This window comes from Rana temporaria, chromosome 5, assembly GCF_905171775.1.
Source record: "Rana temporaria chromosome 5, aRanTem1.1, whole genome shotgun sequence".
NCBI lineage: Eukaryota > Metazoa > Chordata > Amphibia > Anura > Ranidae > Rana > Rana temporaria.
In genome coordinates this window covers 349,914,264-349,927,694 of record NC_053493.1, presented here as the reverse complement: position 1 = coordinate 349,927,694, position 13,431 = coordinate 349,914,264, and the positions used below count along the sequence as shown (strand labels likewise).

The following is a 13,431-nucleotide window of genomic DNA, read 5'->3' as shown; positions in this document are numbered from 1 at the left end:
AGACTCACCGGATCCATCCGTCCGAAGGGATCCCCCGCATGCGTCGTAATGATTCGACGCATGCGTGGAATTCCTTATATGACAGCGGCGACGGCGCGACACGTCATCGCCAGAGGATTTCGGCGCGGATTTCAATGCGATGGTGAGTACACTTCATCGCATTAAAATCTGCAGAAATCCTCGAGAGGATTTATCCGCGGAAACGGTCCGAGGATAAATTCTATCGTGTGTATGGGGCCTCAGAATCAGTTACGCATAGATACCCATTAGATCTGACAGGCGTAAGGCTCTTACGCTTGCAGATCTTAAATGCAATTTTTTTTCCCGCCGCTAGGTGTCGCCGACGTTGTTTTCCCTGTCGCTTATGTAAATTAGCAAATTACGACGATTACCGAACGTACGCGCGCTCGACGCAGAGAATTTACGACGTTTCCGTAGCCTTTGCGATGCGTAAAGTTGCCCCTGGGTCTATGAGGCGCAGCCAATGTTAAGTATGGCCGTCGTTCCCGCGTCGAAATTTAAAAAATCTACGTCGTTTGCGTAAGACGTCCGTGAATGGCGCTGGATGCCATTTACGTTAACGTCTAAGCAAATGACGTCGGTGCGACGTCATTTAGCGCAATGCACGTCGGGTAATTTACGACGGAGCATGCGCAGTACGCTCGGCGCAGGAACACGCCTAATTTAAATGGTGCCCGCCCCATTTGAATTGGGCGGGCTTGCGCTGAGCGCTTTTACGATACACCGCCGCAAGTTTACAGGTAAGTGTTCTGAGAATCAGGCACTTACGCTGTAAACCTGCGGCGGTGTAACGTAAATCACATACGTTACGCTGCCCAGGAGCAACGTAATTATATGTGAATCTGGCCCTAGATTGGTATTCTTGATAACCAAAAGGATAGAAAAGAGATAAAACATTAATTATAACAATCACAGCTATTGTTTTCAACTCAAATGCTATCTAATTGAGTACATTTAAAATATATGTAGAATGTCGTGTAATTTAATATGTTGAACTGCATTGATCAGCAATAGCTCAGCAAACACAAAAAGGAGTGGATATGCTTTGTAATCAGTATATAGTGATAAGATGCTTACCCTATATCAGCACATACAGCATGTAAGGTTCAGAAGATAAGTCAGTTCTAATGGGTGGTATGCAGTTTTCAGCCAATAGAAATGCATCTTGACCATTGTGAATGGTATCCTAATGCTTTAAAAACTGGCAAGATTTTCAGTTTAACGTGGACCTTTCTTGAGTTGCCAAGCTAATCTAACGTGACTACACCAACTCCCGATCATCACAATGAGTCTATCTGCAAGTGAGAAGTCTGCTGTGCTTTCCATAGTCGGAAAGATTGGATCTCAGGGCAGTGCTCTGGGCTCTGAGGCTTTGACCAGGTAAGGTTCTTTTATTATTGGTTACATTTTATATAGACAAATACAGTGTGCAATTTAAACTGGATGTTTAATGTAACAGCACAGGAGTTCTTAGGTTAATGTAACAAGTTAAACTCGCATGTGTATAGTCTTTTTAAAAAGCCAATATACTACTGATAAAATGTATAACCTGTCTCTACCCTACAAAACAAAAAATTGGTTTTCAAGGGAAGTCAAGCATCAATGAAAATTAAAAGATAGATGTAAGTCATGGGTGCTCAACCTGTGGCCCTCCAGCTGTTATGGAACTACAAGTCCAATCATGCATCCGGGAGTAATGTTTGTAACTGTCAGTGCCTTGCAATGCATCATGGGACTTGTAGTTCCACAAAAGCTGGAGTGCCACAGGTTGAGCACCCATGGTGTAAGTCCTTAGTGATTGCTACTGCTGGCATTTTATATATCACACATTTTGTACCATTTGTGTGCAAATAGTTACTATCAAGGCATGAAGCAAGGAAATAATTCTAAAACCTCGTACACATGCTCGGTTTTCTCGGCAATAAACGGCAAGAAAACTGCTGGCACAGCTTTCTTGCCGAATAAACCGTGCATGTGTACGAGGCTTTGAGGTTTCTCGTCAAGAAAACTGCAGAGAATTTCAACGAGAAAAATAGAGAACATGCTCTCTATTTTCTTGCCGTGAGATTCTCGGCAGTGTTTTCCTGCCGAGAAACCCGAACGTGTGTATACTTACCTCTCCATGGAAACCCATGCATGCTCGAAATGACTTTGACGCATGCGCGGTAGCTTCCAAGGCATAGGTATAAAGAAAAAATAATGAAGCTAAATCAGTTGTTATGCAATTCCAAAGAATCACAATCACATCCCGGCAAAATTTGGAAATTTATAGGAGAAAACAGCCCCTGGGATGGTACGGATTGTACCATCCCAAAAAATAAATATTATTGTTTACACCAATGTTAAGAATCCCTGAAGAAGGAATTTGCATATGGTTTATGAATTAACCTAACCGTCTGCCTCCGAAACATGTCGGCTTTTATCCACCCTTGTCTGTTCTGATTTATTTGTCAGCATTCAGGTGTGGATTTCTATATATTGGTGACTGTACTTAAATGATTTTTTTCTAATCTTTTGTATATTGTGATTATCATGATTTATACTAAATAAACTTTTCTATTTTTATATACTTTTTGACAATTCCATTCTATTTTTACAATCCGTACCATCCCAGGGGCTGTTTTCTCCTATAAACTTCCAAGGCATAGGTAGGGTGAAGCAAGATGGCAGCGACGGCATTGAATGTGACGAACGTGCTCGTCGTAGTCGAAGACGTCACCACGTTCATGACATTCAAAAGAACGGTGGTTCTTTTGAATGGAGTGTGTGTACACTCAGCCGGCAAGAGAATCTTGCCAGGAATCTCATCAGGGCTTAAGGTCAATTTCTTGAAGGACAGCACCATTCTTCTTCTGCTAGTGTTAACATCAGTGAAGGAGTACAAATTTGATAACTTTCCTGGTGTCTATACAAACAGTAGCTAAAGGAAAATGTGCTTACTAAATGCTTACAGAATAACAGGGAATTTTTTTATTTCCGTAACCTACCATATTAACCACAGAAGCATAATATCAGGTCAAAAGTGTGTGTGGATAGAATTATTTCAAATCATTTCCATGTATTAATATCTGTTTCTTTTTTTATTTCTATTTTTATGTTTAGGCTTCTCCTTAGCTTCCCCCAGACCAAGACTTATTTCACCCACTTTGACCAGACCCCTGGCTCTGCTGACCTCAACACACATGGTGGAAAGATTATAAATGCCCTTGTAGGTGCCGCCCATCACCTGGATGACATTGCTGGCAACCTGTCCACCCTCAGTGACCTGCACGCCTACAACCTAAGAGTGGATCCAGGAAACTTTGCTGTAAGTAACACTGAATATTTCTATACAATAATAAGATAACCTGATTCCGGTGAACAAAATGCATTGTGCTTAAATGTGTTTGCAGCATTATATAATATTGAAACTCAGGTGGCCATTTAGGTGACCAATATACTGTACATTTTGTGTCAGTCTTTAGGAAAATTGTTATGACAAACATAGAGGCTGTTATTGCCGACCTATGAAAAAATACTAGCTTCTGGTCTATCATGATTATTCCCTACATTCAGCTCAATAAAATGTGAAGTCAAAACTCTTGATATGCATATTTGTTTTGGGTCACTAACTTGGAAGGTATTGAAGCCATAGAGTAACCATTATAGGCAGGAAAGTTATGGTAGTATTTTATCCCTTGATTTGGAGAAGAGCACCTTCCACCAGATACTTTCATTGGGTACCTTTTAACCTCTGTAACCTTCAAAAGGATAAGTCCAGCCTGAGCTCGTTTGGCTGGGATTCTCCTATGTGTTACAGGAGTGCAATTCGTTTTGCACTTCTGTGACCCCGTTTTCAGAAGTCCGCTCTCTTCTGACGTCACACAGATCAGTCCAGACTGATGGCCGTCTCAGCCTCTTGGTCCTCCAGTGAGCGTGGAGGGGCAGAGTGGAGAGATGCTGATTGACAGTCAGCAGCTCTCTGCTTGGAGAGCTAAGAGAACCAAGCCATCGGCGGTGTTCGATCGCTCGGTTCTCAGTGAAGAGGCGCCAGGGGATAGATGCAACATCGGACCGATGCTGCATCCACCTAGGTAAGTATGATTCTACAATAATCCCCAAATGCATACTTCTCTTTTACGAGTACATTAAATTTTACGAGTACATTAAATTAAAAAAACATATTTCAAAAAGCAGTTTTCAACATTACTGTCTTTATTAAATAATACAAGTGTGTCTATGTACAACAAAATAATATATCCCCACTTCTCTTTGCAGCTGCTGAATCACACTATCCAGGTGGTCTTGGCTTCTCACTTCCCTGGTGATTTCACTCCTGAGGTTCAGGCTGCCTTTGACAAATTCCTTGCTCTAGTCTCTGCAGTCCTCACCTCCAAGTATAGATAAATCCACCCTGCATAACCAGCTACATCAGAAATCACATCAAGTGAAACAACATACAATGAAGCGTTCTCTGGGCCCATTTCATTTACAACCTAGTTGCAATGTTTTTTGAAGCGTATTTACTTGTGTAAATTGTCCATCAAATATAAATCTGATGTACTCTTAAATAAAACTCAACTGTATTATTATCTTTTTGTTTTCTGATGGTTTGATATTAATGTACAGTATTCAATTGCTCTGTCTCTTTAAAAAAAATCAAACCAGGGCTTACCATTGCCAACTCAGTCTCAGACTTTATTAGGTTAAAGCAAAAAATTAGTGCTTGGCGAAATCTCCCTCTCTCCCTGATAGGTCCACCCACCGCTGCAAAAATTAAAAGCCAGCAGGGTTACTGACTGTGACTGGGAGGTTGAGATAAAGTGGTGGCTTATGGCCAGGGCCGATGTAAAGATTTTTGTCCACACAGGCAAAGGCGTGGTCCCAGCACCATTTTCAACCGACGCTGGAACTAAAGTGGTCAAAAATCCAAATCCCCTCCCTCCATCCTGGCACCCTAAGGTGGCTGGCTGAACAGCCTTATGCTAAAGCTGGCCCTGCCTATGGCCTGCATCTGTGCAGTTTAACATTAGGTGAGCTTGGGTGCCTAAATTAATGGGTGGCTTTGAGGTTCTGCATTAAGGAGGGACTCTGGCTGCACATGCTGGTTATGTGAATGAAAATGGGGTACCATGCCTACAGTTTGGCCTAGTCTGCAGGACACACTATGATTGGTCAAAAGAATAAGAAAGAGGTGTAACCTCTGAAGTCATTTGTTTTCTGAGTGGTTGGAAAGTGAACCAGGAAACAGGAGGCAGGCTGATTTAAAGTGGATGTAAACCCGATTCATGAAATTTGAGCTGGGCACATATATCTGCAGTATTTTGTTATCTCATAGCCCTCTTCTGAACGGTTCCTCTGTTATCAGCCTGATATAGAAAATACGTTTCCCCTCAAGGGCTGGACTTTGTAGGCACAGATTGTATAACCACAAAGGGTAAAAAAAATAGTATAATTTATTGTACAAAGTAGAACACAAAAAATTCAAGTATTAACTACTGGCCGACCAGCCGCCGTCATTCTACGGCGGCAGGTCGGCTCTCCTGGGCGAGAGCCCATAGCTATACGGTGGCTCTTTATGCGGCCACTAGGGGCGCGTGCGCGCCCCCCGCTCGTCCGTGACTCCCGTGCAGGTGCCCGGCGGGCGCGATCGCCGCCGGGCACCCGCGATTGCTCGTTACAGAGCGGGGATCGGGAGCTGTGTGTGTAAACACACAGCTCTCGGTCCTGTCAGGGGGGGAAATGCTGATCTTCTGTTCATACAATGTATGAACAGAGGATCAGTGTTTCCCCTAGTGAGGCCACCCCCCCCCACAGTAAGAACACACCCAGGGACATACTTAACCCCTTCCCCGCCCCCTAGTGTTAACCCCTTCACTGCCAGTGGCATTTTTATAGTAATCCAATTTTTATAGCACTGATCGCTATAAAAATGCCAATGGTCCCAAAAATGTGTCAAAAGTGTCCGAAGTGTCCGCCATAATGTCGCAGTACCGAAAAAAAATCGCTGATCGCCGCCATTACTAGTAAAAAAAAATATTAATAAAAATGCCATAAAAATACCCCCTATTTTGTAAACACTATAACTTTTGCACAAACCAATCAATAAACGCTTATTGCGATTTTTTTTTAAGAAAAATATGTAGAACAATACGTATCGGCCTAAACCGAGGAAAAAAATTGAAGCTCTATTTTTGTTTATAGCGCAAAAAATAAAATCCGCAGAGGTGATCAAATACCACCAAAAGAAAGCTCTATTTGTGGGAAAAAAAGGACGCCAATTTTGTTTGGGAGCCACGTCGCACGACCACGCAATTGTCAGTTAAAGCGGCGCAGTCCCATTTTGCAAAAAGTGCTCTGGTCTTTGGGCAGCAATATGGTCCGGGGGTTAAGTGGTTAAATCATATAAAACATGCGGCCATATAACAATGGAATATGCAGTTTGTGAAGATACACATAGGTATACATAGGACATCCGCTGCGGACCCCCTTGCATGCGTGTCCATGTAAGTATGCCTCCGCCACTGTATATCCAGGAGTTGGCGTTGCGCAACCTGCATTAATGTGAATACTAAAATATCCTGTAGGTAACACTGTATCTTCTATATGCATACAATATATAGGCGAAGATCACTTATCATGCCTTAATAATAGTGCCAGTGGATATCATAACAAACATTTGAAAATAATAAAATAAGTATATAAAGTGCATCAATTAATCCTGTAGTATAGTCCAATAGTAACTGTATGTTCAATCAGGTGAAATAGTGATAAGGAAGAGAAATTGTGTGGAGAGCACATTCTCCCAAAAGGATTTTGGCTTCCTCAGTTTGAAAATCAAAAGGGACCTTGATCCCAATCTGGATGAACTGTTTGGACAGGATAAGGAGGGATTCCTTTACCCTGTCTGACCTGACCACTTGATGAAAATAGTCTAATGCCGCGTACACGTTCTAAAAAACGATTGTGTGTGGGCTCCAGAGCATTTTTCACGATCTAAAAAATGGGCATTAAAAATTTCGAACATACTCTATTTTTTCACTAAGTTTTTAGCGTTGTCGTTTTTAAGGTTGTAAAAAATTGTCGTGTGTGGGCTTTAATGACGTGAAAAACCCGCGCATGCAAGTTTTGAGACGGGAGCGCTTGTTCTGGTAAAACTACCGTTCGTAATGGAGTAAGCACATTCATCACGCTGTAACAGACTGAAAAGCGCGAATCGTCTTTTACTAACACAAAACCAGCTAAAGCAGCCCAAAGGGTGGCACCATCCGAATGGAACTTCCCCTTTATAGTGCCGTTGTACGTGTTGTATGTCAGCGCGCTGCGCTAGAGCATTTTTCACGATCATGTGTAGGCAAGGCAGTTTTAATGATCGGGTTGAAAAAAAAAACATAGTTTTTTCTAGACCCTTAAAATCGTAATTTTTTAGAACCCGAAAAACGGTTGTGTGTACGCGGCATTAACCTTATTTAATGTGAGAGTTCTGGGAGCACATTGGTGACCAAAAGCGGTGAAAGTACACACACTGGGACATCACCTTAAACAAACTGCTATCACTATTTAACCTGATTGAACACACAATTATTATTGGACTATACTACAGAATTTATTGATGCACTTTATATACTTATTTTATTGTTTTCAGATGTTTGTGATGATATTCACTGGCACTAATATTAAAACATGATATGTAATCTTAGCCTATATAGTGTAACCTCGTATTGCGAGTGACGCGGTTAATGAGCGTTTCGCAATATGAATACGAATACGAATATTTAGAAATACTCGGTTTGCGAGTGTTGTCTTGCAAAATGAGCAGGATTCAAGCCACAGTGGTGTGCAGTACTGCGTTTGGCCTGAGGTGGGGGTGCCGGAGCCGATAGGAAATTCTAGGAAAGACTCAGAAATAGTCTGTTCCCAAGCATTTCTGAGCTGTCCTCGGCCCTTTCCGTGTGTTTCTGAGGCTCTTCGGCGCCCCCACATATGGCCACATGCGGTATTGCATGCCATTGAAGTCAATGCGTAAACATTTTTTTTAGTTTGCATTGACTTCAATGGGGAAAATCGCTTTGATATGCGAGTACTTTGGATTACAAGCATTCTCCTGGAACGGATTATGCTCGTAATCTGAGGTTCCACTGTATATTGTATGCATATAGATACAGTGTTAACGTCAGGATATTTTAGTATGTACATTAATGCAGGTTGTGCAACTCCAACTTTTACATCCAGTCATGCAGACTACCTTCAGTGCTTTTTCTCGAGAAGCCACAGCATTACCTGCTCCAAGAAAAGGGACAAGAATGTGCTCCCACTCGGTTATCCCATTTGCAAAGGTATTTAAACCTTTTTGTTAAAGTGGAGCATAGAGCTGATTTTCCCCATGTTTCTGAGTCTTTATTTGACAAACTGAAAAACAGCGTCCAACTGTGTATGCCCATGCTATGTGGTACTTTCTACAGGTTCCAAAACAGTTATTAACAAAGTGGCACATAACCCAGTATACCAGAGTTTCTGCAGGTGCCACAGTTTCTGCAGCACATTCAGAAGGATTGGGTTATTCTTGTGCTCCAACTGAGAGAGAACCTTTTCTTTTGTGTGCAATACCCGCATCCCCAGACTGGGAAGATGGAGCATATGTCAGATCCCAAGTATTATGGGCCAGATTCACAGCGGAGATACGACGGAGTATCTCAGATACTCCGTCGTATCTCTCAGAGTATCTATGCGACTGATTCATAGAATCAGTTACGCATAGATAGCCCTAAGATCCGACAGGTGTAATTGTTTTACACTGTCGGATCTTAGGATGCAGTACCGCGGCCGCCGCTGGGGGGAGTTTGCACCGTAAACCAGCGTCGCGTATGCAAATTAGTTACGGCGATCCATGACAGATTTTCGCGTTCGCTACGTCACCGCTAGTCTAGTTTCCCATCGCAAAGTTAGTCGTCGTTTTTGGTGCCTTAACTTTACACAGCAAACGTATCGCTGTATAAAGTATGGCCGTCATTCCCGCATCGAAATTTTAAAATTCACGTCGTTTGCGTAAGCCATCCGGGAATACGGAATTACGCTACGCGCGTCGCCGTTCAAAAAAATGACGTCACTGCGCGCAAAGCAAAGGCGGGAATTTCGAAACGGAGCATGCACAGTAGGTCCGGCGCGGGAGCACGCCTAATTTAAATGGCACACACCCATTTAAATTACGCGGGCTTACGCCGGAGGCCGATACGTTACGCTGCCGCACTTCTACCTGAATCTGGCCCAGTGTGTAGTTATCTGCTGATGATGCCAATTGCTGAACTTTAATGGTTAATGTTTTTTCTTGCTGTTCCACTGTGTTTTGTTGTTGCATATATGTTACCTAAAGCACTTTGCTTGATCTCTGCTATCATTATTTATAATTTTGCAAGCATGGGGTGCATTTGGATTTTAGAAGGAGGAAGGTGTATGCAGGTGAAAATGTTGGGTTCCTCTTTCCTCTTTCATTTTGGGACAGTCCCCATTTTGTAAATTCCTCTATGTTGTCCTGCTGCCTATTTAAAGTGGATGTCACAATTTAGAGAATAAGATTTCCTATCATATGTGCCCGGTCTTGCCACACAGTGTTAATCCAGCTCTGAGCAATCCTCTTTTAACAGAATTAACAGACTTCCAGATAAAACCCTGTCTAAATTAAAAGTCCGAAAGCCTCTTTCCTTGCTTTGAGTGACAGGTTATTTACATATCTAGCTTGGACATGTTTATCATATATGTTATGTTATGTTTATCATAATATGAGGTGATCCACAGTATAACAAGTGAGAAATCCACCCTCCCCCACATAACACATCCTGGTAATATACAATGACCTGTGGATCACCTCATATTATGATAAACATAACATAACATATGATAAACATTTATGATTTCTCCAATCACAAGCAGGGGGCGGGGATTGTGCTCCTCCAGGCATTCCCGGCCAGGACAAGTACTGTCAGTAAGTAAAGCAGCGATGTGGCAGACTTTTTTGGGCGCATCAGATTGGACCGTGGAGGGGGGTGGCTGTGTCAGTTTTATTTTTCAGTTTTCACTGTATTGTATGAGACCTGAACAATGCGGGACTGTCCCGGGACACGTGGTGAACCTACTTCCGGATGTCACCCCTTGTGCCTTGGAGTTAGCCATGGAAGAACTAGTGGAGGCTTCAGGCCTATTGGGACATAAGCAGCATTCCCTGAACAATGAGTAGCACCACAACACCCCTGTAAACTGTGTGACTGTTACATAGCACCTCTCCAGGATAACATGAAGTATCTGAAGTGTTATTGTACCACTCAGCGATCCAAGGTTTGGAAGAGATGACATTGCTCTTTATTACCATGTATTCTGGACTGTACTCTGCAATGTTACACTGACATAATTCCATGTTATGGATTCTTGTAACCTGCTGATTGCATAAGTTAATTAACGACTCAAGACCCGGACCATTATGTATGTTAAGGATTTTGCCCCTTTTTGCGATTCGGCACTGCGTCGCTTTAACGTCGTGCGACGTGGCTCCCAAACAAAATTGGCGTCCTTTTTTTCCCCCACAAATAGTGTTTTCTTTTGGTGGTATTAGATCACCTCTGCGTTTTTTTTTTTTTTGCGCTATAAACAAAAATATAGTGACAATTTTGAAAAAAAAACGATATAAAAAAAACTATAATAAATATCCCCAAAAAAGATAGAAAAAAAAAATGTCCTCAGTTTAGGCCGATACGTTTAGGCCAATACGTATTCTTCTACCTATTTTTGGTAAAAAAAAAAAAAATCGCAATATGCGTTTATCGATTGGTTTGCGCTAAATTGATAGCGTTTACAAAATATAAGGTATATACAAAGGTATTTAGCAAGAGGCAATGGTGAGTTTTTTGAAGTTGTCATTTTTTTAATCACAATTTTTGGGGAAATTAGGAGATTTAATTTTTTCACAACTTTTCTTTTTGATGTGGCAGTGATTAGGGACACTGCCTGGTGACTGTATGTAAAAAATAAATAAATAGATACAAATAAAAAAAGTTGTTTTTAACACACTGAGGCCAGAGTAATACACACTGTACTACTCTGAGGATTGCGTATACCAGTGAATTTCACTGGTATAAGCATCCATTTTTACTAAACTAAACAGATTAATTCAGTGTGTATTGTTAAAATTAGCTTTGATTGGCCACAGCAAATCACATGGTACAGATGAGTTATGATTGGTCCTGTCTATACCATGTGATCACTGTGACCAATCATGGCTAGCAACACAATTGTTCACAATGAATGGCGTGAAAGGAAGCAATCCATTGTGTACAATTGTCATGCGATCACATGGTACCAGCAACCGGCCGGTACACTGATCAGTGATAGATTGCACCGCACAGCAGCCCATGGGGTGCGTGCAAGGAGCGTTCCAGGAGGATCTCATATGGCATCCACGCAGAACAAGGAATGTTCCGCCCAGCCGTCATTTTAGAATAGGCTGGACGGGAAGTGGTTAAATGTTTAACAAAAACCCTAACAAAAGAGAGAAATTGTCACTCCTTGGAAATAACAAATATGAGGCTGAATTATAATAGGCTGATAATGCATAAACATTTTCCCCTTAGAAAGTGTCTTAACAAAAGTCTCATACAAAAAAGGAATATTGTTACTCTTTCGAAATAACAAATATGAGACAGAATTATGATAATAACGTGTGGACTTTTTTCCTGTTTGAAATATTCTTGGCTGGTATTCCTAACCCCCAGAAGGGTAGAAAAGAGATGAAACATTAATTAAAACAGTGACATTTCCATCTTGTATATGTTATCTAATTGAATACATTCATAATATATGTGTAATAACATGAATTGCACTAAACAGCAATGATCAGCAATAGCTGATCACAAAACACAACTCAAAAGAAGTGTATATGCTTTGTAATCAACACATAGTGATAAGATGCTTACCCTTATGTCAGCACATACAGCATGTATGGTTCAGAAGATAAGTCAGTTTGCCTGGTCAGTTCTGTGAGAGCTCCTTTGCAGCAGCTAAATACATACACTTGTGCCAAAGTTTAGGGAGGTGTGAAAAAATGCTGTAAACTAAGAATTCTTTCATAAATAGAAGTGTTAATAGCTATAGTTATCAAATAACAAATTGGAAAGTAAATTAAGAAAAATCTAAATCAAATTAACATTTGGTGTGACCACCCTTTGTGCATCAATCAATTATTTTATGTACACTTGCACACAGTTTTTGAAGGAATTTGACCGACAGGAAGTATTTCCAAACATCTTGGAGAACTAACCACAGATCTTCTGTGGATGTGGGCTACCTCAAATCCTTTTGTCTCTTAATGTAATCCCAGACAGACTTAATGATGTTGAGGTCAGAGCTCTGAGGAGGCCAAACTATAATTTCCAGGACCTCTTGTTCTTAATAATAGCTGTATTAACGTAGGGCGGCGTATTTTTGAGCCGGCGTAGCATATCGTATTTACGCTACGCCACCATAAGTCAGAGAGGCAAGTGATGTATTCACAAAGGACATATCCCAGTGTGCATTGCTCCAAAGTACGCCGCAAGGACTTATTGGTTTTGACGTAAACGTAAATTACGTCCAACCCCAATTCACGGACGACTTACGGAAACAAGGAATTTTCAAAATTTCGACGTGGGAACGACGGCCAAACCTAACATTGGCTAGGCCTGCTATTTGTTCGACTAACTTTACGCCTGAAAACGCCTTACGTAAATGGCGTATCTTTACTGCGACGGGCAAGTGTACGTTCGTGAATAGGCGTATCTCGCTGATTTAGGGCTCTTTCACACGGAGCGGACCGTTTCCGGGTCCGCTCCGTGTGTCTCCGTCGGCTCAGCGGGGGTCCCCGCTCAGCTGTCGGCGGATAGGGCGGTCCCCGCACACAGTGCAGGGACCGCCCTGTCTCTGCTCCGCTCTGCCCTATGGGGAACCTGATGCAGACGGACCGTCTGTCCGTCTGCATCAGTTCCGCTCCGCCGAACGGAAGAAAAATAGGGTTTCTTCCGTTCGGAAAAGCGGATCCCGACTGACGCGGACGCTAGCGGATGCTCCATCCGCTAACGGACGCGTTCCCATAGGGCAGGGATATGCAATTAGTGGACCTCCAGCTGTTCCAGAACTACAAATCCCATGAGGCATAGCAATACTCTTGACAGCCACAAAGCATGACACCCAGAGGCTGAGGCGTGATGGGACTTGTAGTTTTGCAACAGCTGGAGGTCCGCTAATTGCTTATCCCTGCCATAGGGATTCATTACAAGTCCGTTAACGGACTTGTAATGAGCGGACGAACGGTCCGCTAGTGTGAAAGGACCCTAACGCATTCTAGGCGTAAATCAGCGTTCACGCCCCTAGCGGCCGGCGGAACTAGACAGCTAAGATACAACGGCGCAG

General features: G+C 42.3%; 2 protein-coding genes across 6 annotated transcripts in view; one reads left to right on the top strand and one right to left on the bottom strand.

Moving 5' to 3' along the window:
• RALYL (RALY RNA binding protein like) overlaps positions 1-13,431 on the bottom strand; it is a 1,196,807-nt gene that overhangs the window by 691,566 nt on the left and 491,810 nt on the right. The window lies entirely within an intron of this gene.
• LOC120941235 (hemoglobin subunit alpha-3-like) overlaps positions 1,221-13,431 on the top strand; it is a 59,915-nt gene continuing 47,704 nt past the window's right edge. Inside the window, exons 1-3 of one of the 2 annotated variants that reach the window (XM_040354542.1) lie at positions 1,236-1,401; positions 3,124-3,328; positions 4,279-4,592. In XM_040354542.1, the coding sequence (XP_040210476.1) occupies positions 1,307-1,401; positions 3,124-3,328; positions 4,279-4,407 (429 nt within the window). In that variant the 5' untranslated portion in view covers positions 1,236-1,306 and the 3' untranslated portion in view covers positions 4,408-4,592. Of the gene's footprint in view, positions 1,402-3,123; positions 3,329-4,278; positions 4,593-13,431 lie in introns of those variants that run through there. The other variant, XM_040354543.1, reaches the window with a different exon arrangement.